Source organism: Kogia breviceps, chromosome 6 (assembly GCF_026419965.1).
Source record: "Kogia breviceps isolate mKogBre1 chromosome 6, mKogBre1 haplotype 1, whole genome shotgun sequence".
Classification (NCBI taxonomy): Eukaryota; Metazoa; Chordata; class Mammalia; order Artiodactyla; family Physeteridae; genus Kogia; species Kogia breviceps.
This window is the reverse complement of record NC_081315.1, coordinates 100,698,612-100,722,325: the sequence shown is the minus strand read 5'-3', so window position 1 is coordinate 100,722,325 and position 23,714 is coordinate 100,698,612. Positions and strand designations below refer to the sequence as shown.

The following is a 23,714-nucleotide window of genomic DNA, read 5'->3' as shown; positions in this document are numbered from 1 at the left end:
GAATCAGGGCTTCCCTGGTGGCGCAGTGGTTGAGAATCCGCCTGCCGATGCAGGGGACACGGGTTCGTGCCCCGGTCCGGGAAGATCCCACATGCCGCGGAGTGGCTGGGCCCGTGAGCCATGGCCGCTGAGCCTGTGCGTCCGGAGCCTATGTTCCGCAACGGGAGAGGCCACAACAGTGAGAGGCCCGTTTACCGCAAAAAAAAAAAAAAAAAAAAAAAAAAAAAAAAAGAATCAGGGACCAAATTCTGATCTTTAATAGTTAGGAAAAAAGCTGGCTTCATTTTATGCCGTTTCAGAAGGTAGCATGCAGGTGATACGTTTCTAAAAGATTCTTAATTAAAAATGTTACATTTATAACATCTACTGTAAAGGAATAAACATTTGGAAATTTTATTTATGCAAAATATAATGCCCGATTCATAAGACACTACTGTGTTTTATGTTGCTTTGGTAGAGGGTATATAAATGGGACTCGTTATTCTGGGAGTTAAAAACAATTTGCATAAGTTTAGTGATAATAAATTTTTGGTGATATATTAGGGAAATGTTTTCAAGCTAATATCAGTGATGGCAGTAATATTCTGCCACAAAACATTTATCCATCATGGCCATGTTTAAAACAGAGTACTAGGAAAACTGAGCAGTGATCTAGGTTTTGTTATGTTTCTCCTAGGTTTTAGCTAGTTTCTTAGTTCAGAGGAAGTTAGACTGTGTAGTCCAAATGTCAGCTGGACATTTATTGTGTGACTAGGATAAGTTAGTAAAACATTCCATGGCTGAGTGCTCCGATATGTTCAATGCCATAGAAATGAGCATAAAATTGTGCCCAGTATTGTAGCAAAGAGTGATTAAATAAGAAAGTACATGTACCTGGCACATAGTAAACGCTCAATCACAGTGTTATTGTTATTATTTGTATTAGTATTAGTATTAATTACAGTAACATCTGGTGTCCCCCTTCACATGATAAAGCAGAATGGTGCCTGGAAACCCTCATTCTAGGAAATTATTCAGTAGCTCTAGAGTTTTGTTTTTTGCTGGGTCTGTTTCTAAATTCTGACACTGGAAAATGTGTTTGAACTCTCCAAGCTTCCATTTAAAAATTTCTAACTAAGGATAAAATTTGTTTCAATGTCGTAAAATTGTTTTGAGAGATTGCTTCAATTACTTACTGACATACAATATTGATATATTGTATCAATCTATCAGCTGATCAGTATATCAATATATTGATACAGTATTGATCAATAAAGGACCACAATTATGATTACTAATAGTTATTGCATACTTCCTAGTGAGGCTTTGTTCTAGAATCTTTAGGAGTGAGGGTTCTGTTACTACACTTTTTTTTTTTTTTTTTTTTTTTTTGCAGACCAGGGCACGAACCTGTGTTCCCTGCATCGGCAGGTGGGCTCTCAACCACTGCGCCACCAGGGAAGCCCCCTGCTACTACACTTCTTGAGTGTGAATCCCTTTTCTGACTCTTGTTAACTGTATGACCTTGGGCACTGTGCTTAGTCAGTCTATGCCTCAGTTTCTTCATCCATGAAAGGGGCATAAAAACAAGACTCGCCAAAGAACTGTCAAGAGGTTGAAATGAAATAATGTGTTAAAGGCGTATAAAAATAGAGCCTGGCACGTAGTGTTTAAAATATTATTATCATTTAATTATTTAAAAGTCCTTCAGGGTGAGTATTATTTTGCCCATTTTACATGGCTAAATTGAGGTACAAGGCAGCTGAAAAACGGTAATTCCATCAGTTGTCAAAGCTCTTGCCCTAAAAATTGCACTCAGTTGTTTCTTTTTGCAGAGACTCAACACTTGACAAATTATTGTTCATGGGATCCACTGGGAAACTACAGCTCCCTTTGGAACCTTTTATACTCTTCTGTTTGGTGTGGACACGAGAATAAGGACCACTTTTTTGGAATGAAATTCAAGGCAATAGCCTAGCTTTATTGCCTGTCATTTCCTCCCACACACCTTATGATCTAACATCTGGGACAATTCTCTATTCTCTGACAAAGCCTGCATTGTCACCTTAAATCCTTATGCCTTCTACAATCTCCTCTACATGGACCTGCTTTTCTTCCTCATCAACCTCTCTTTTCTCTTCAAGGCTCATCTCAATGGGTTTCACAGAGGAGAGGCCTCCTGAAACTTCTATGCAGCACGTATACTGTCTGTTGTTCGCTTTGATTGAGTTGTACATCATTGACCTGCTTGAATGTTGAGAGACATGGGCTTGAGTCTCAGCTCTGCTGCTTCGTAGCTATGGAATCTGGGGTGAGTCACTTAAAATCTCAAATCCTCAGTCTCCTCATATGTAAAATGCAGATAATAATAGCACTAACAAAAACACTGAAGATTAAGTGGAATAATGTATGGATTTTGCAAAGTGTATGATAAAAATCCACATGCATGCTTTCTGCTATTATGATGATGATTTCGCCATTGACCCCTCTAACATCTGCTCATCTAAAGCATTAACTAATTTTACAGTGTCTTTGAGATGAATTAAATGTGATTTGTATTACCTTCAGGAACACTCACTGGAGAATATATCTACCTCCAAGCATATTCAGAGAACACTACAAGGTAATAGTTGGAACTGTTGTTCTACCCAAAGTCTCAAATGAGAGTGTTTTGTAAAAAGGTGGATAAGGTTTCCCCTGTCAGTACATCTCCAGAACTTGTTTTTCTGTTTGTTTGGTTTTTTCTTTTTCTGAAAGCTTGCAAGCAAAGAGAGGTCAGTGTTTCTGTAAAAAAAACTTTGCCCATCACACTTGCTGCTCTATATCCCATGGCAAGAAGGCAATTTGAAACTAAGAAAGTTAAGCTTTAACCTTGCAATCTAAGCAGATAACATAGCAATGGTCTATATTTTATAGACCTGGTGGAGTGTAAAATTGAGTCCGCTTGAAGTGTTAGGCTCCCATTTTAGTGTCTTAAAGGAAACCAGCAGAAGCCAGCATTGCCTGGACTCATGTTTAGCGCAAATATTACTTCTAGGTCAATGCAAATGGAAAATTGGTATTTATGACTCCTATTAGAAACCGCATGAGGGACCAATCATGAAATCATTCATTTAAAAAGACAAAAAGAGAAGATTTTTGTTTATCTAAACTTTTATGTAGCTTCTTATAAGTAGTCATCACTCTACCTCTTCTGTTCCAAATTAACAGTAAGGAAAATAGTGGAAAAATCAAGTGGGAAGCAAAAGATTTCATCATATAGGTAACTTGACAAAAATACATCAATCGACAATAAAGCTTTATTCAAGCATGGCTTGTGTTCTTCACACACTTTAAGCCAATATGTCTAAAATAAACCTATCATCATCTTTTCTTAACCCACTTTCATGACCTTCTGTGTTTCTTCTCTTGCTTACTGTCACCATTATTCTTTTGGCAGAACTCTGTTGTCCTTTTCTGTTTTTCACTTAATACCACCAATTGTTTCCCAGTGTTTCCAGTTACACTTTCACCCTGTGTTTCAAATCCATCCTTTCCCTCCTACCACTATTACTTTATATGTAGGCCTTTTTCCTCTCCTGTAGGTCTAGTGGTGAAGACCTTAAGCTCTAACATCACTCTGTCCAAGGTCAAATCTTTGCTTTGACACTTGGTAATTGTGAGATCTTGGGTTAGTGATTTTATTTCTTTGTTTAGTTCTCTCATCTAAGTGGGGATTATAATTGTGCTTTCCTCATAGGTTTGTAGGACATACTTACAATACTTGTTCAGGCTTAGAATAGTGCTGTGCCCAGTAAGAGTTAGCTGTTTATATTATTTCTTGCATACGATTTTTAAGCAGTTTCCCAACTGATCTTCCTGTTTTCTTTTTTCTCTTCCCTCAACAATTTACCTGTTTTCTGATTTATTTTTTTGTGTCATTTTCTCACTCCAAGGTTTGGTTGGCTCCTTGATTCAGAAACTAATACCCAACTAGCTCTTGGTGACAGTTTTGAGAACTTGTCTCTGTCTTGTCTTCAAATGTTGCTTTTTTTTTTTTTTTTTTTTTTTTTGTGGTCCGCGGGCCTCTCACTGTTGCAGCCTCTCCTGTTGCGGAGCACAGGCTCCGTACGCACAGGCTCAGCCGCCATGGCTCATGGGCCCAGCCACTCCGCAGCATGTGGGATCTTCCCGGACCGGGGCACGAACCCGTGTCCCTGCATCGGCGGGCAGATTCTCAACCACTGCACCACCAGGGAAGCCCCAAATGTTGCTTTTGTTCCTTTGCTACTCTTTTCTCTGATTTCAAGTTCACCAGCAACCCTTCTAAAGTTGGATTTGTGTCCAGCTCCTTTGACTATTGGCTGGCTTTAGCCATCTTATAACCTTTTCCAGGCAAAGAATCATGCCCCATCATGATCTAGCAATCCTACTTCTGGGTGTATATCCAAAGGAAATGAAAACTGGATCTCAAAGAGGTATTAGCACTCCCATGTTCACTGTAGCACTATTCACCGTAGCCAACACATGTAAACAGCTTAAGGGTCCATCGATGGATGAATGGATAAAGAAGATGTGGCATATCTACACAATGAAATATTCTTTCACCACGAGAAAAAAGGAAATCCTGCCATTTGTGACAATATGGATGGACTTTGAGGGCATTATGCTGAGTGAAATGAGCCAGACAGAGAAAAACACTGCGTGGTACCACTAATACATGGAATATTTGAAAAAGTCAAACTCATAGAAACTGGAGAAAGGTGGTTGCCAGGGTCTGGGGGTGGGGGAAATAGGGAGAGGTCGGTAAAAAGGTACAGACTTTCAGCTATAAGATGAATAAGGTTTGAGGATCTAATGTAAAACATGTTGATTACGGTTGATAACACTGGATTGTATAATTGAAATTTTCTGAGAAAGTAAAACTTATTCTCACCAAAAAGAAGTTAAATGTGTAAGGTGATGGTGTGCTGATTAATTAAATGGGGGGAATCCTCTCACAACATATATGAATATCAAATCCCTACGATGTACACTTTAAATGTCTTGCAATTTTAGATGTTCAATTATAACTCAATCAAGATGAAATTTAAAAAAAATAAACAAGAAACTTGGCTGACTCAACATTTCTTCCCTTTACTGCAGAGTGAAGTCCAGCCTTATGCTGGCTGTAAGGAACTTCAAACTCTGGTCCCAGCTCACCTTTTCTGGCTGCCTGTCTTCCCTATTTCTCATTCCTCTGACTATCTTACCCTTGATCTTTTCAATACTAGAATTTTCCTCTTGCTTTTTTTCCCTCCAAAGAGCCCTGCTGAAATATTACCTCTTTCTGAATGCACCTGGGGGAGATTCAGTCTCATCTCTGTGGGTGTAGCCGTCATGATCATCACAAGTAGTGGCAGAATAACAGTATTAGCAGCCAGCATTTATTTTGACCACTTAACTAGCCAGTCACTGTTGTAAACACTTCACATGCTCATGTAATCTTTTGATCAAATGTGTAATATTTACTATTATTACCTCCACCTTGAAGATGGGAATATGAAACTCAGAAAGGGTAAGCAACTTACTTAAGATTTCTATAGCGAGTCAGTCATGGAACCAAGATTTTAACCAAATAAGCTGGTCCCAGTGTTATCACTCTTTAACTTCTTGACTCTAATACCTCCGTAGTATTGCCTCTCAGAGCATTTTTAATTGTATTCATTGCATCTGAATGATTTTTATACATGTTTGTTTATTTCCATATAATGTCAGCCTTCCGACAGGGATTTAGAGTGTTCCCCTGTTCCTGGCACTATTACTTTTCAAATAGTTAGTGCTCCATAAATGTCTGCCACATCAAAATGAAATTTACTAAACCTGACAACAGGAAACAGCTGCCCTGGGACTCCTGCCTCCAGCTTTCCTGTACTGAGACTCATTCATGATTTAATGAAGACTCCCAGTTGATAAATGATGGACCAGAAAAAAGAATGTAGGGACTTCCCTGGTGGCGCAGTGGTTAAGAATCTGCCTGCCAATTCAGGGGACACGGGTTCGATCCCTGGTCTGGGAAGATCCCACATCTGCAGAGCAACTAAGCCCCTGCGCCACAACTCCTGAGCCTGTGCTCTACATCCCACGAGTCACAACTACTGAGCCCGCGTGTCACAACTACTGAAGCCCACACGCCTAGAGCCTGTGCTCTGCAACAAGAGAAGCCACAGCAATGAGAAGCCCACGCACAGCAACAAAGAGTAGCCCCCGCTCGCCACAACTAGAGAAAGCCTGTGCGCAGCATTGAAGACCCAATGGAGGCCAAAATAAATAAATAAATAATAAAAATAAAAATGAAAGAAAAAAGAAGCATACCTTTCTATTTGTCACTAAAGACCTATGTAACTTTGGACAAGCCACTTAATCTCTCCATGTTTTAGTTTGTTAAATGGAGACTTTAACCCCTAGGATCTTTCATTCTCCCAGGAGAATGAGAATGAAATGTGAGGATGAAATGAGACACTCAAGAGGAAGAATTCTAAGACTTGTAAAAGACCATGCAAAAGGAAGGGACAAACATTCTAATTACTATAAGTAAAAGATGGTGCCAATTAATATTAAATCTGGGTTAAATGGAGTCTCTAATTTTTCCCACTTCCTGCTTCTCATGGGTAATGAAGTGCCACGAAAGGAGGAAATTTTGTTCTAGCTTTGAGACATCCACCATTTGTCACAGGTAGAAGTAAGAAATGTCATCTCACTGGCTCCCGCAGTGCAAGATATGTAAGGAGACTTGAGACACAATCTGTGCTTCTCATTTGTAGATGGTGAGACTGAGGTCCAGAGAGGGGAAACAACTCATTCAAGGAGTTACCACATCTTTTTGGACAATATGGGCTGCATGAGGGTGTCCTATGTAGAGTAGATAATTGGAAAAAAAAGACTGTCTTGGTTTTTTTTTTTTTTTTTTTTTTTTAACCCCTAAAACTAACCAAAACAATGAACATAACTAGAGATCTGGTAAAGTACAAAGACACTGGAGCTCCATTTCTGGAGTCAACCCCTCTCTCTTCCGCCACACCCTTTACTGATGATGTGATTCAAGAGAGTTAATTAACCTCTCATCCCTCAGTTTCCTAGTCTGTAAAATTGAAATAGTGAAGTGTCCATCTTAAAGGAGTATTTTGAGGATATAATGAATTAAATTGTGCAAAACTCTTAGAACTATACCAACCACAGAGTAAGTGCTAAATGCTTGTTAACTAAATAAAAACACCTGAGAATATGAAAATAGCATTTTTGGAACTCATACATATGATGAAATTGAGGGACCATGCTTTCTACTTGCAAATTATGTTTATAAACCTTCAAGGCTTATGCTTCTGTTCCTCCAAAGATTTTCCTCACTACATGCCCAGGTCAGAGTTTTAGCAAAGTCACCAAGGAGTTAGCATGAGATTAATTAATTGTCAGAAGGTTAAACTTCTTTTCCAATTTCCTGGAGGTTACTGTTGTATTTTTAATTGGCAGGATGTTGTCAGTTCCTCACTTTTTGAAAACAAATTCTCCAACAGTCAAATGCTGATGGTTTCTCTGCCAAAAAAAGCATCTAAAACTTTCCACGATCAATACGCTACCAGGAAAAACAAAACACACTGAAATGTTATGCTGTATTTGTTACCAAAGATCTGAAGTCAAGTTAGGAAATTATGTTTTGCAATTACACAAGGCAAAAGCTGATGGTGGCTTATCAGTTATGAGTAGTCTGGCCTCACAATAACCTTGTCACATTTGTCCTCCTATGTCTGCTCAAACCAACAACAAAAACACCTGGATGAAGTTTTAATTTAGTGACTCAATTATTTTGATTGAATGTGGGCACTGAGATTGTATTGGGTAGATGTTATTATGAAGTAAATTTAAATGAAAACATGCATATAAATACACATACAATCAAGTGTTAAATATTTAATTTTGCATTAGTTCCTGTTACCTAGTAACCTTTTTATCACCATAGTGTCCTTTGAATAAACAGGGAAATGATTACTTTAGAAAAAAGTAACTGGGGTACAGAGAGATAAAGTGAATGAGTTGGAATTATACAATGAGGAGATACAACTACAGACTTGACAGCATTTATTTTTCAAAGAAAAAGTATCTGTGCTCATGTACAGTATAGTAGCTAGAGGTTTCTTTTCTTTTTTTTTAACTGAAGTACAGTTGAGCTACAATATCATTTTAGTTTCAGGTGTACTACAGACTGATTTGGTATTTTTATAGATTATATTCCATATAAGTTATTATAAAATATTGGCTATATTCCCTGTGTTGTACATTACATCTTTGTATATTATTTATTTTAAACCTAGAGTTTGTATCTTTTAATACCCTTCCCCTATCGTGCCCTACCCCTCTCCCCACTGGTAACTACTAGTTTGTTTTCTATATCTGTGTCTGCTTCTGTTTTGTTGTATTTGTTCACTTGTTTTAATTTTTAGATTCCACATATAAGTGAAAATATACAGTATTTTTCTTTCTCTGTCTTATTTCACAAAGCATAATATGCTCCAAGTCCATCCTTGTGTTGCAGATGGCAAAATTTCATTCTTTTTTGTTTGTTTGTTTTGTTTTGTTTTGTTTTTTCAGTATACGGGCCTCTCACTGTTGTGGCCTCTCCTGTTGCGGAGCACAGGCTCCAGACGTGGAGGCTCAGCGGCCATGGCTCACAGGCCCAGCCGCTCCGCGGCACATGGGATCTTCCCGGACCAGGGTATGAACCCGTATCCCCTGCATTGGCAGGCAGACTCTCAACCACTGTGCCACCAGGGAAGCCCCTCATTCTCTTTTTAATGGCTGAATAATATTCCTTTATATACATATATGTATCTATATAACATTACATATATATTATATTACAATATGTATTACATATATATTATATTACATTATATATTACACAAATATATATTACATCTTCTTTATCCATTCCTCTGTTGATGAACACTGAGGTTGCTTCCGTGTCTTGGTTATTGTAAATACTGCTGCTATGAACACTGGGGTGCATATCTTTTCGAATTAGAGTTTTAATTTACTTCGGATATACACCCAAGAGTGGAATTGGTGGATCATATGGTAGTTCTATTTTTAGTTTTTCAAGACATTCATGAAATAGCTAGTTAGATTCATTAATTCTACAACTATCTACTCAGTATCAACATACACCTATAAGCCAGTTGTCAGCCTCCAAGATGTCATGAAATTGGGGACAAATCTTACCAGAAGAGCAGTGTGACTCACTCTGAGAATTGCCACTGATTTTGTAGGTCCCCAGCCCTGGCTTTCAAGATATGGAATATCTGGAAAACATCTTCATGTGGCCTGTTGAGTCACCTTCAATGCTTCTACATTCTGCTGTGGGTCTGGGAGGCTGCCTCTATGAATAATGTTATCTGAACTCCCTGTCCTCTGGCTTCCCATTGGGCTCCCTCTTTGCTGGGGATTGGATTGATATTAGCTGCATTCCTCTTCCAAAGGCCAGAGTCCTCTTGCAAAGCCTCTCTGCTAGTTAGAGCCATAGCTATGGCTTTTTTCATCTTCCAGTAACCCTTGGTCTAAAAATGATAATGCTCACTCTTGCTAGCACTGGGTGCTTCAGCAGTCTCGCTGGGTCCAGAAACCCTGCCCACATCTTTGCAAATAGTCCCTTCATTAAACTCCCCTCCATTGCCCCATGTAAGTGGGCTTTGTGTTTTCTGCCTGGACCCTGACTGATTCCAAACCATAGAATTTCAGTGTTGGAAAGTACTGGACTAGGAGCCAAGCTTCTCTTCCTGAGTTTTTTAATAGCTCAGTGATTTTAAGCAAACTGGCTCCCTTATCTAGATCTCAGTTTCCTCACACAGAAAATAAGCTATATTATCATACTAATAGGCTATTATTATTATAAAAATAGGCTATGTTACTTACGATGTTTAAAGTATGATGAACATATCCTTAGACAGTATCTGGTCCAATGGATCCTCCCATGTGCCAATCCCATGAAACTGCCCTTCACTCCCTCCTTGAATTTTTCCATTAAGGCCTCGTCCACTGATGTGACTGTCTCATGCAGTAAGTATACCTGTACCACTGGACTACGGGGCTTTTGGGTTTTATTCCGACTTCTCAGTTGTGTGATTCTGCACAAATCATAACAATCTTTTCACACCACGTTGTCTCAGCTGTGAAATGGGGACGTAAGGCCTAGCTTTCTGGAGGCAGAGGGCCAGACCTAATGCTTTCCCCTGTTTCTTAACAATTTTAAGATTTGCGATTTATATAACGAAAAAGAGCTACAATTATATGCCTAAAGGGGCTTCCTCAATCAATATCAGAGCTCAGTCTGATAAAGTGATGAAGACAGCAGCCTCTGGAGTTGGAGTCCCCGTTCTGTCAATACGGAAAGTTGTTTCACGTCTCTGTGCCTCAGTTTTCTCAGCCATTGTATGGGGAAAATGGTACATCTGCCTCAGAAGGTGGTTGGGAGTATCAACTGAGTTAATACTTGTCATATATGCAAACTCATGACATTTCATTTACTAAGTACTTTGCATGAATCAACTTTTTAATCCCCACAGAAACCCATTTTTCTGATGACCCCAATGGTCTTTTTCTGTACCGTGAATAAACTATGCGACTTTTCTCCTTAGAACCTTTGCAGTTGCTGTTACCTCTTCCTTGGACCTCTCCAGACCCTCTCATGACCAGCCTCCTCTGGTCTTAGGGTCTCAAATGTCACCTTGTCAATGAAGCAAAGTATCTCCTCTACCTGCATTCAGTTTCCATTATATTACCATAGGTTTACTGCCTTCATAATACTCATCAATTCCTGAGATTATCTTAGTTTTCATGTTTATCATCTCTCTTCCGATATAAGCTCCATGAAGGCAGTGAACTGATACATCCTATTTCCCACTATAAAGCCAGTGCCTAGAATCGTGCCTGCCACGTATAGTCCCTCAAAAATATTGTGGGATGAATGAGTAAATAAGGGAACTAGGGTGCAGAGGATTTAAGTAAAGAATTGCAGGCATTTTGTTTAGTAGGAGGCACAATAGGAATTCAAATGTGTGAATGACACCAGACCCAGGCTGCCACCACTGGCCTTTTTCAGTAGTTCTTGGAAGAGGTAATAAGGATTTGTTTGACAGTCCTAGGACAAGAGATAGAAAGGAGAAGTTAATTTAAAAGATATTTCAGGGAGAAACTGACCAGAGTTTAGTGACCTGTAAGATGGTGGGGGGGCAGGCAGAAAGCAGAGGAACGATGGATGAATCTAACTTCAGCAAGTGGGCAGCTACTGATGCCAATGAATAAATGATGGTGGTCAGGCCATCACATCTGGTGGATGGTCTTGTCTGCATCCTGGCTTGGGTGTTCAAAGAGCAGTGGGCAACTGGCCAGCTCAGGGGACAGGAGCAAAAATCTTAAAGAGCTAAACCTTAACTCGTGGTCCAGGTGTCATCAGCCTCAGTTCTTATTCACTTCTCACTCTTGGTTGGGAGTTATTTGAGTCAGGGAGAAGATATTCAAAGTTCTAAATTAACTCTCACTAGATCACATCTATCAACAACATCTGATCAACAACTAGCCAGGCTGCCCCACGCAGGCCATCGCATGCATCTGTCACCTCCTTCCTAAAGCCTTGTTTCTTGTTCCCCAATATCTTTCCAAGGCAGTTGGACTTTTGTATTTGTCTGACAGTCTCCTCAAACATCAAAGTCAAGATGTGTGCTCTAACATAAGAAGATCAGGGTTTATTATTTTTACCTTTTGTTAAAAGTGAGCAATACATTTGATTTTCAAAAAACTGTAATAATGTCTATTGTTTTTCATGCAGAAAATCTTTGTCATGTGCTACTTCTTTTAATGCTTTCATTTGAGGCACAAGAAGCAGAACTAATATTTTAAGTCTGCATTTAATAAATGGCTAAAAAATACATACAGTTTCCAAATATTGAGGATTAAAAACACTCAAGAAGTAATAATGTGTGATGTGTTTAAATATTTGAAATACCAACTCAAAAAACAATTTTCTAATATACATGGGGGAGCTTGCATTCACTTAAATTAATTCTTTCATCCAAAAATTTCAAATCTGGGAGAAAATAATCTAAAAGACATACATAGTTATATATACAGAGATATTTATCTCAGTGCTATTTATATTATGGGGAAAAAAGAGAAAAAGGGAAAAAATCTAAATATTCAAAAGCCAGAGAATGCGGTCAAATACAACATATTGTAACTATACAATGGAATATTACGTTTGCCATTAAAATGATATTTACACTTTAATAACAAGGTTAATATTATGAAGGTATGCAATGTAAGAAAAGGATAAATATTTGGTCTGGATGGGATCATTAATGCACACACGGATGAAAAAAAGTTGTTACTTATTATTTGTAGTTACTTCAAAGTACAGGAGCATAGTAGGATTGTGTGGTGTGAGTGTGTTATGTGCTGTGTGTTGTACTTTCCAAATTACTGCCATGAACATGAGTGACTTTATTTATTAAAAAATATATATATTTTTACTTTTTATTTTATATTGGAGTCTAGTTGATTAACACTGTTGTGTTAGTTTCAGGCATACAGCAAAGTGATTCAGTCATACATATACATGTATCTATTCTTTTTCAGGTTCTTTTCCCATTTAGGTTATTACAGAATATTGAGCAGAATTCCCTGGGCTATACAGTAAGTGCTTGTTGGTTATCTATTTTAAATATAGTCATGTGTACATGTCAGTCCCAAACTCCCAATATATCCCTCCCTCCACCCTTCCCCCTGGTAACCAAAAGTTCATTCTCTAAGTCTGTGAGTCTGTTTCTACTTTGTATATAAGATATAGAAGCAACCTAAATGTCCATCGACAGATGAATTGATAAAGAAGATGTGGTACATATATACAATGGAATATTACTCAGCCAGTAAAAAGAATGCACTAATGCCATGAGTGACTTTTATAAACAAAACCATTCACCCTCTCAACTCCAGAGGAGAAGGAGGAGGAGAAGGAGGCAGAAGCCTGTCCCTGGGAAAAAGAAGCAGACCGGCCGATACTCCCAAGGGCAGGACAAGGACCACTATCACTGGAAGTTAAAGGAAGGCTGCTTTGGGCTCAGCATGAGGAAGATTGCTCTGTAAAGCTGGCAATCACCAAATGGTTATTTTCTTAAAAAAGCAGGCCTGCTCCCTAGTAATGACAGAGGAAGTCTTTCGGGGAACCAGATGTGAGAGAAGGCTCCCTTCAAACTCTTGGGTTCTCTGGTTTAGGGAATCCAAGTGCTCTATAACTCAGCAGAAGTTTGCTTTTTCTCTACAGAAAATATTTTTTTCTTTTGTATTTGCATAGTATTGATAAATCGCACATTCCTGCCAAGAGGAATGAAAAACCCTGTTATTTCTGCCTTCCAGAAAAAAGAAAATGGAATTTAGAATGAGTATTGGCCTCTTATTAAACTAAATTTCAGCTCTCTAGCTTTGAAGCTGCATAAGATCTCGTGGAGAATATTTCTGCAGCCCTGTGCAGGTGATTCAAGCCTGGAACTAACCCAGTCAAGCCAAACGTCACTGGAGGGCTCTCTGTGGTCCCAAATGGAGATGTTTGGTCCCCAAGCTTTTTCTCCTGGTGGGCTAGGGTCCTGTCTCCAACCACCTGCCTCCGGCTTCATGTTTTCACATCAGCTTTTCAGTCCTGTGCCCAACCGCTTAGGGCCGGAACATGGTTAGGGATCTAATTAAACAAAACGTTTCTAATATAGCAATGGAATTAATGTGGTCTCCTTTTCAAGTAATCTACTTCAACGTGCTGGGGTTTTCTTGCGATGGGTGGATAAGAGGGAAAGTGGTGGCTAGTGGGGGAGGGAGTTTTATATCTGAGGACCTTTGGGGGGGGTCCACAAATCTTAGGCTACATCTAGTGTGGGTTCAAGAGCAGCCAGTTTTGTGAAATCCCATTTTTATAAAAATATTAGCTTTTAGGTCAGTCTGCTAATTTTTTAGTATCTTGTTATTTTTTTTTCCTTTCAAGAAATGTCCTGACTTTTTCCTCACACTTAGTTGAAAATTGCATTGCATCCTCTGTGAACACTTATTTAGAGGTGTGGCTTTCCACAACACTGATTCAGGAAGAGTGCTAGCAAGGCACAGCCATTTTGTTCTTCCCTAAGTGAGCAGAGAGATCCATCTGAAAGTTACATTTTACTTGTCTACTTTGTATAGATGACTCTGTTTTTGGTAAATATCTGATAAATTGGCAGTTTTTATTTCACCTTGAAAGGGGAAAAGCAATGGATCTAATAAGCAACATTCACTGACAAATAGTAGCAATTAAAATGTCTACAGCTTCAATACCGTGTAGAATTGAGGTTCTGGCATCTTTCTGAATTGTGGCCTTCCAGGTTGCTGATGGCCTGTTATGTTTTGTTTGTGAGATAGTGTGTGTGTATGTGCAATGAAGGAAAAAAGTCAAAGCAATGTATCTTAACTATGTATTTTTTTGTCCATAGGATTATTACTGATAAAAATAATTTTGTCCTGCCCACTTTCCCCACAGAAGGTTCTAGTAAGACAAAGCTTTTTAAAGGCTGTTGTATTTACTTCCCTATCTCCCAGCACAAGAACAGGAACTGACATATAATAAATATATTTTGAATGAATAAGTGAATTAATAAAATATTATGATACATTAACTTTGGTCAGTGCCACTGAAATAAATTACTATGCTACTCTGGGACTTTTGACAGGACATACTGGGTTGTTTGAGGTACGTTCCATGTTTTCTCTATCTGTGTTGTCGAGACTAGTGGAATTTTAGAGCGTTCACATTTTTTAATCACTCATTGAGTTCATCAGTTCCTACAAAATGATGTGGCAGAAAAGAAAGAGAGTAGGTGAAGATATGGGTGGTAGCCCTACACCTGGAATAGCTCACCTAGCTTCTTAATGTGTTACCTCACTAGCAAAGGACACTACCTTTTCTATCTGATTTTAACACGTTTGGTGCTAGAAAAAAGTTGTGTATGAAAGAATGTTTGTAAAAATAGGATGCTTGTAAATGTTCATTATAAGTTGCATAAGATATCTTTACAAAATAGAGGGTGTCCCTTTACATATCCTCTATATTCTACTGCTTAAGAATGCCACAAAATTGGAGAAAAAGAGGATGAAGAGGTGATGATTAGCCTGATGTATCAATTTGGCTAGGCTATAGTACCCAGTTCTTTAATCAAACACTAATCTAACTGTTGCTCTGAAGGTATTCTGTAGATCTGGTTACCATCTGTAATCAGATGACCCACCAGGGGCTTCCCTGGTGGCGCAGTGGTTGAGAGTCCGCCTGCCGATGCAGGGGACATGGGTTCGTGCCCCAATCCGGGAAGATCCCACATGCCGCGGAGCGGCTGGGCCCGTGAGCCATGGCCGCTGAGCCTGCGCGTCCGGAGCCTGTGCTCCGCAACGGGAGATGCCACAACAGTGAGAGGCCCGCGTACCGCAAAACAAAACAAAACAGAGTGGGTGCTATTCTGAAGCAGTTGTTTTTGTTCAGAGAATAAATACATCTGAGGGAAGTACCAGCTACTTCTATGACTCACCCTGAGAAGAGTGACAAATTCATAGAGAGTAAAGGCTATAATAAATGAATGATTGGCTAAAATACGGACTACAGGGCTTCCCTGGTGGCACAGTGGTTGAGAGTCTGCCTGCCGATGCAGGGGACACGGGTTCGTGCCCCAATCCGGGAAGATCCCACGTGCCGTGGAGTGGCTGGGCCCGTGAGCTATGGCCACTGAGCCTGCGCGTCCGGAGCCTGTGCTCCGCAACAGGAGAGGCCACAACAGTGAGAGGCCCGTGTACCACAAAAAAAAAAAAAAGAGATTACCCTGGATAATGTGAGTGGGCTTCATCCAATCAGTTGAAGGACTTTAAGCAAAAAGTGAGTTTTGTTGAAAAGAGAATTCTGATTCAAGACTGCGGTATCAAATTTTGCCTGAGTTTCCAGACTGTTAGACCTATGAATTTTGGACATGGCAGCTCTCACAGTCATGTGAGCCAATTCCTTAAAATAAATCCCTTTATATATATATATACGTTTGCCTGTGTATGTGTATGCACATGTGTAGGTGTATGTATATGTATACAGATGGTCCCGGACTTTGGATAGTTTGACTTACGATTTTTCAACTTTACAAATGGTGCAAAAGTGAAACGCATTCAGTAGAAGCTGTACTTCGAATTTTGATCTTTTCCCTGGGCTGGTGATATGCAGTCTGGTAGATCCTCTCTCAAGTTGCTGGGCAGTGGCAGCAGCCCATAGCTCCCAGTTAGCCATTGCTCACGAGGGTAAACAACCGATATGCTTACGTCTATTGTGCACCCAGTCAATCATTCTGCTTTCCACTTTCAATACTGTATTTAATAAATTACAAGAGATATTCAACACTTTATTATAAAATAAGCTTTGTGTTAGATGATTTTGCCCAACCGTAGGCTAATGGAAGTGTTCTGAGCACATTTGAGGTAAGCTAGTCTAAGCTACAATGTTCAGTAGGTTAGGTGTATTAAATGCACTTCAGACTTAAAATATTTTCAACTTACGATGAGTTTATCAGGACGTAAGCTAAGAACGACCTGCATGTATATATGTATTGGTTTTGTTTTCCTAGAGACTCCTGAAGATACAGGGAAAGAGTGGGCAGAGAAGAAAAGTCATATTTGGTAAATGTTTTCCACTTTATAGTAGTTTTTCAAACCTAGTAACATTTCTGATGTTTGGCAGTATCTAAATTACACAACAAATACACGTATGTGAATCAGGAAATTTACGAGGCGTTGCAGTTTAAAGTGAACAGCTGCTCTGCTTACAGTTTAGACAATGGGAATCCCTAGAGTTATCTGAGCCGCGTCCCTACACCTCAGATCAAACAAAAATTTCCAAATGTTTTGAAGCCCAGACTCCTGTCACTAGCACTGTGCTGTCAGTCTGCCAAATGGGAAGTGCCTCACAACTGCACAGAGGTTCCCCGGGTATTTAGGTAAACACGAGTACATCGATAGAGTTAGTTTTGCGGAATATAATATATGGATTCTTTTTAGCAGCAGAGAACTGCAATGCATGCAGACCTAAACAAACAAAACAAGTGAAGTTTGGGGGAGAAAAACAAACAAACAAACTTGCTTTGAACAGCAGGAGACGACGTTTTGGCAGCTGAGCAGGGCAAGAGCTTCATGAGCCGCTCTTTAATGCTGCGCTTGGTGCTGTTCTGAGTGTAGAGGAAACCTAGAAGATACGGGATGGGTTCTGTTAATGCTGTCTGCAGAGAGAAACTCAGGCATGCTGCAGGGTGTGTCAGCAGACGCCAGGCAGGCAATATCTGGGAGCAGCCATCCGCTCAGGCAGAGGGTTGGGATCCCAGAAGGAAAAAAGTAAATCCTTGTTTTCCCTTTGCTTTTCTCACTTTTTAGGTTTTCTTTATGTTGCATTAAATCACGATTACCCCATGAAAAAAGAAGCATGCAAATATATCTTCTGAGTGGCAAAAATACAATTTGCTGGCTTTTTTTGGTCTTAAATTGGGAATACAACAAATATCACTAAAAGAGTTAACTGGATTGAAATTTCAATATTGAAACCAGTATCAAGGGCCCACATGACAATTTTGTGCATGCATTGCTCTCCATCTTTGATTCCAGAGGAGTGGGTGCTCTGCATACATCATTCACATCGCAATCATCTGTTAGTACCTTTGCCTTCCCTGAAAGCGAGAAAATAGATGTCCTTCATACACAACTTCATTAGCATAAGCTGACGTGCCCAGAGATGGGACATCCTTCATATATTCACATGTGGACATTAATGGATGGGGCTCATTCAAACAGAGTGATTCCAAAAGAAACAAGGTGTGTTCACAAAACGTTAACCCAGGAGCAGACGGAACAGTATCTGTGACTTCAGATAGTTGGAGACGACTCAGGAAAAATCAGTAGTGACCCAGTGGGCAAGCTAGCAAGCACTTGAAAAACTACTGGTGTCAGGAGTCACACTTGTTCAGCTCAGCATCAACTTGCCCACTCTGAGTGACCAGAAGCCTGAATTTGCATGTTGCTATATATATTGCCTCCCTAAGTATAAAGCAACAGCAAAAGGACCAATTTAAATAAAAGTTAGACCATCTTTATAATATGAACATGGCAAGTGTATCTCTTGTTGCTTTTCTACTTTTTAATTCCCATCTTGGAATTATAAAGAGTCCTGACTGCAAGGCTACTGATCTATTTCCCTCTGGAGCTGTTCATCCTACCACTGGTGTCCACTGGCTAAAAAATCTGATAGATCTCTTGTGTTGGGCTGACAGCAAACTAGTAGCTACGAAAATCACATCAGATCATCTACATGCTTAAAAGCCCCCTAAAACCTTCATGAAAAAAATTCACACTTTCTACCATGGACCCCAATCCCTGCATGATCTGGCCCTGTCTCACTCTGATAGCATTGTCTACCACCCTCCCTGTCTTAGACCATCAGCCACTGGCCATGCCACCCTTCTCGCCTTTGTTGAAACTCACACGACAGGTCCCTCCTCTCCCCTTGACACATACGGTGCGAAATATCTTGCTCACTTGATATGCCAAGTGCTGGTTGAGAGTCTGGCACGTAAGAAGAGATCAATAAATGTCTGACAAATGAGTGAACAGATTCACTTTCAATACCAAAAGAAGACCTGATTTCATTTCCTAGATTAGTATCTAAGGGAGCTTTCAAACTTGAGAAATAAGTCTGATTTACATAAAGCAGAGTCTAGTTGGCTTCTTCGTATATTTCTAAAGAGACACATCCATCTAAGTGTCCTCTCCTTTGTCAATGTGTCTGGAACATGATGATTTTGCTTTAGTTTCTCAAGCAGGACATTCTGCTTCTTCCATTCATGTTCTTTCAAACCTCTGTGCCACTGTATGCGCAGTCTGGTGGGTCCTTCACCAGTTATCAACTTCTACCTGCTCGCGCAGCCTTCGTAAGTCCGTTCAAACACACTTGCCTTGAGAAACTTTCCCTGTCATGTTTGCAGCCTTCCCTAGAGAAGAAGGACCCACCTCCCTCCTCTGCTCTATCTTCTCTATTGCCCCTACATCACACCCCAGTGCTCTGGGTATCATCCCCTCTTGCTGATTGAGACCCTATCCTGACAAGGAGTTAGAGAGAGAAGGTTCTACCAGCCATCTGCAGTAGGAGAGAGACTAGTGTTACCTCCTACCCAGCTTCTTTGCTTCAGGTTTGATTTCTTGTCACCTAGTCAAACTCTACAAACATGCCTGAACCTGGCATGTGGCAGACGCTCAAGAAATATTTGCTGGTTGCTTGATTTCCTCCTTTTCCCTTAAATTCTGATATCTGCCAAGCTCACTCTCTCTGGGACAGCTTCCTGGACCCTCAGGCCTGGGTGTGGGAGAGGGGCCTTTCTGCTTCCCAGGTACTTAAGTATTAATGTTACATTCCCTGTCCCCATCTCCAATTTGGTAATTAGTGATGTTCTTCCCAGGAGCATCTTCTGAACTGTACTTGGGGCTACAAATTTTACAGGTAGCTGTTTGCAGTCAGTAGTTAAAAGTCTTAGATTTTAGTGGTGACCTTGGCAGATTATTAAACTTCTCAGGGTGTCTGTCTTTTCTTTATAAAACAAACGAAGACTTTATACTAAAGATCTTTGTTGTCAAAACATATTTTTTAAGTCCTTCTTAGGAATATATTTAAATTGTAAACTGAATATGGTGGTTTTTATTGTGTTTTCTTCTCAATGAGAGCTTTAGCTAAAAAGCTAAAGAGAGCTTTAGTTCTCCCTTCCTCTCCCCCTCCCCATCTTTCCTTCTCTGCTATCAGATCATTCTGCTGTTTTCCCCTTACAGTGTCTGAGTGTCCCAGCATGGTAATAAAACAGCCTAGGTAGATCCCAGTGCTATATGTTTGGGGTAAGTATTTAATCTCTCTGAATCTCAGTTTCCTCATCAATATAATGGATTAGTAATAGTATCTACCTCATAATGTTGTTAGAATCTAATGAGATAATACATAAAGCATTTAGCACAGTGACTGTTCCTAACATACGCTCAGTGAATGTTAGATATTAATCTTTTTCAGTCCCTCAGTGTACCCCTCAGGTCCTTTCCACATGCTATTATCTCTCTCTGAAACTTTGTTTCACTTCATTGTGGCCTAGTTAACTTCTGCTCTGTCATACTTGAGATTTCAGTTCCATAATCACTTTCTGAGGAAAACTTTACATGGCAGACAAAACTAGGTTACGAACAGCTTTACTCTATGCTCCTATAGTTTTCTGTGTTTCTCCTTCATAGCCTTATCACAAATATCATTAAAACAACTGATGATACAATTATGTATTTGACATGTCTTCCCTACTGCAATGTACGTTTGAAGATTTCTACCTCCAGCCTTTAGAGAATAAATAAATATTATTGGAAGTATTATCTCACCATAAGCAACCATATAACTGGCAAGTTACATGCGTACCTCAGAGACATTGCAGATTCTGTTCCAGACCACTGCAATAAAGTGAATGCCACAATACAATGAGTCACATAAATTTTTTGTTTCCCAGTACCATCATCTGACAACCCAGTGTTGCCACAAACCTTCAATTTGTAAAAAAAAAAAAAAAAAAAAAAAAGCAGTATCTCTGAAGTGCAATAAAATGAGGTATGCCTGTATATGAGGCAACTGTTTTTAAGCACTGAACAAAAAGCAATGTAGAACAGTGGTATTGGAGAGAAAAACCCAAGAGGTGAGCTCCACAATGCCCAGTTCCCTCTACCTGGGGGCATTTTCTTTCCAGAGTTCAGAGAGGCGGAGGGCATGCTCACTGTGCTGAGGTGGCAGAGACTGGAGTTTGCAGGGCAAGGTGCCGAAGAAGAGAGAACCGTTATGTGTGACAGAGGGGCGGAGCTGTGTGAAAATTAAATGAATGTGGGCCATTGTGATGGTGAACTGTATGTGTCAACATAACTGGGCTAAAGGTTGTCCAGATAGCTGGCAAAACATTATCTCTGGGTATGTCTGTGAGGATGTTTCTAGAATAGATTAATAATTTAATTGGTAGACAATAAAAAAGATCACATTCATCAGTGCTGGTGGGTATCATCCAATAGGTTGAGAGCTTGAACAGAACAAAAAAGTAGAGGAAGGTGGATTTTTTCTCTGCCTGAGTTCAGACGTCTATTTTCTCCTGCCTTCAGACGTTGGTGCCCCTGGTTCTCAGGTGTATTGACTCTGACTGGGACTTACATCATTGGCTCCCCTGGTTCTCAGGCCTTTGAGTTTGGACTGGAATTATACCATCAGCTTTCCCGGGCCTCTAGCTTGCAGATGGTAGACTGTGGGACTTCTCAGCCCTTGTAATTGAATGAGCCAATCTTTCAACATAAGTATCTTTCTGTTTATCTGTATATATCCTCTTGGTTCTGTTTCTCCAGAAAACACTGACTAATACAGTCATTGACCAAGGGCTGGGTGATGCACACTCAGGGACAGACTTCATAATACTCAGCAAGCAGAAGCTGCTATAGGACTGAGAACTGAATGGAGATATCAGAAATTGTACAGTGCTGCAAGATGTTGGAGTTTTTGCCCAGGCTCCCCCCAAAAAAATTAAAATAAAAAAGAAAAGTAAAAAAAAGAGAGAAAGAAGGAAAGAAAGAAATTGCACTGTGCATTGAGTACCTCTGGCATGCACTGGAGAGCTCAGAAAGACTATGCTTTTGGAGAAAGTATCATTTCCCAGAGTAAGAGCCACACCTTATAACTAAGTATAAAATCAAAATTGACCTATCCTGACATATAATAGAACTGAAGTTGGCAAGACCAAAAGTGCTAGAAACTGTGGAAAGCCTTCCAGAGGAATACTCTACACACTTTAAAAGAAGATAACAGAATCTAAACTACCTACAATGTACTATAACAATGTCCATCATGCTACCAAGCATTAGTAGACATGAGAAGGAGTACAAAATTGTGACCCATACTCAAGATTTTTTAAAAAGTAGTCAATAGAAACAGACCCTAGGATGACACAGATGTTGGACTTCAAAGAAAAAATTAGTCATAATAAGTAAACAGGTGAAACATTTTAGCAGTGAAAATAAAATTACAAAAGGAACCAAATGCAAATTTTAGATGTGAAAAGTAAGATATCTAAAATGAAAGAGCTTTTTGAGATATGCTTAACAGCAGATTGGGGACGACTGAGAAAAGAGTTAAGAGCTTGAATGGAGATGAAAAGAGACAAATCATCCAATATGAATTACAGAGAGGAAAAGAGATTAAAAAATAAACAGACCCTTAGTGATTTGTGAAACAATATCAAATAGTCTAACATGAATGTAATTAGAGAACTAAATGAGATAGAAGAGAAAAATTAGAAAAATAAATGACCAAAACATTCCAAATTTGTTTATAAACATCAAGGTACATATCCAAGAAACTTGAACCTCAATCAAGATAAATACAAGATGAATCACATAGACATGTCATAGTCAAATTATTGAAAAAAATTAGAAAACTCTCAAAAAAAACAGACTAAAAAGATGTGTTATAGAGGTTAAATAATATAAGAATGGTTTTCCATCAGAAACAATAGATGACAGAAAACAATGGAATAAGTTCTGGGGGGAACAAAAAGACTTTCAACCCAGAATTCTATATTCAGTGAAAATAGTTTTTTGAGAATAAAGATGAAATAAAGATATTTTCAGATAAACTAAAGCCAAGAGAAATCATAGCTACTAGACCTGTATTGCCATGAATTCTAAAGGAATTTCTTCATTACATGATATGAAATTATCATGTACATGGAAATTACATGATATGAAAAGTTAGATGTACAGGTGGAAATAAAGAGCACTGGAAATTGAAAATATGTGAATAAATATAAAATATCTCATTTTCCTCTTATTTCCTTTGTTTAAAACAACCAAAAAATATTGTGGGGTTTATTTCATTTGTAGATATTACATTTCTGACAATAATAGCATAAAGTATGGGGGAAAGTAAATGAAATTTTACTGTTGTACATTTTACACAAAGTGGGACAATATTAACTGTAAGTAGTCTGAATAAGTGAAGGAGACAGATTACAATTTCTAGATGCTAGGAAAACAAATGAAAATAATAAAAGGAAGGGCAGTCAAAATTCCAATTGAGGAATTAAAATGTAATATCAAAAATATTTGGTTAACCCCAAAGAAGTCAGGGACAGAACAGAGAAGCAAGGAGAATATATAAGACAGTAGACTTACACTCAACCATATCATGAAACCAGAAACCCAATCTTTTTTATCCACTACTGTATCCCCATTACTTTCCACAGTTCCTCAGATATAAAGAGTGTTCAATCAATATCTAATGAAAGTATGAAATCAGACTCTATGTCTTATGACATGGTCTCAGAATGTGCAGATTGGCTGCATGTCTGTAACTGGCAGATGCATTTGGAATCTGCATGGGGGTATACATCCTCACAGCATGTGAAGCAGTGTCCTTCCCACACTCCAACGGGACAGCTGTGTGTGAAGGCACTCTAATAAGGATGCTACGGACTGCATTCCCCAGCCAATAACACTGAAAGAAGACTGATGGTGAAGGTAGGTCGACCAGCAAAATGCCTTAGTATGGAGGGCAATTTACCCCCATAGAAACCAAATACTCTTTGATAGATTAATTGCAT

General features: G+C 39.3%; 1 protein-coding gene across 3 annotated transcripts in view; it reads right to left on the bottom strand.

Moving 5' to 3' along the window:
* The window catches only part of KCNIP4 (potassium voltage-gated channel interacting protein 4), a 1,208,103-nt gene that overhangs the window by 128,569 nt on the left and 1,055,820 nt on the right, over positions 1-23,714 (bottom strand). The window contains exon 2 of one of the 3 annotated variants that reach the window (XM_059066484.2): positions 17,162-17,263. The exons of the other annotated variants lie outside the window; for them this stretch is intronic. Coding sequence (XP_058922467.1) covers positions 17,162-17,263 — 102 coding nt within the window. The remainder of the gene's footprint in view (positions 1-17,161; positions 17,264-23,714) is intronic. 3 annotated transcript variants of the gene reach the window in all.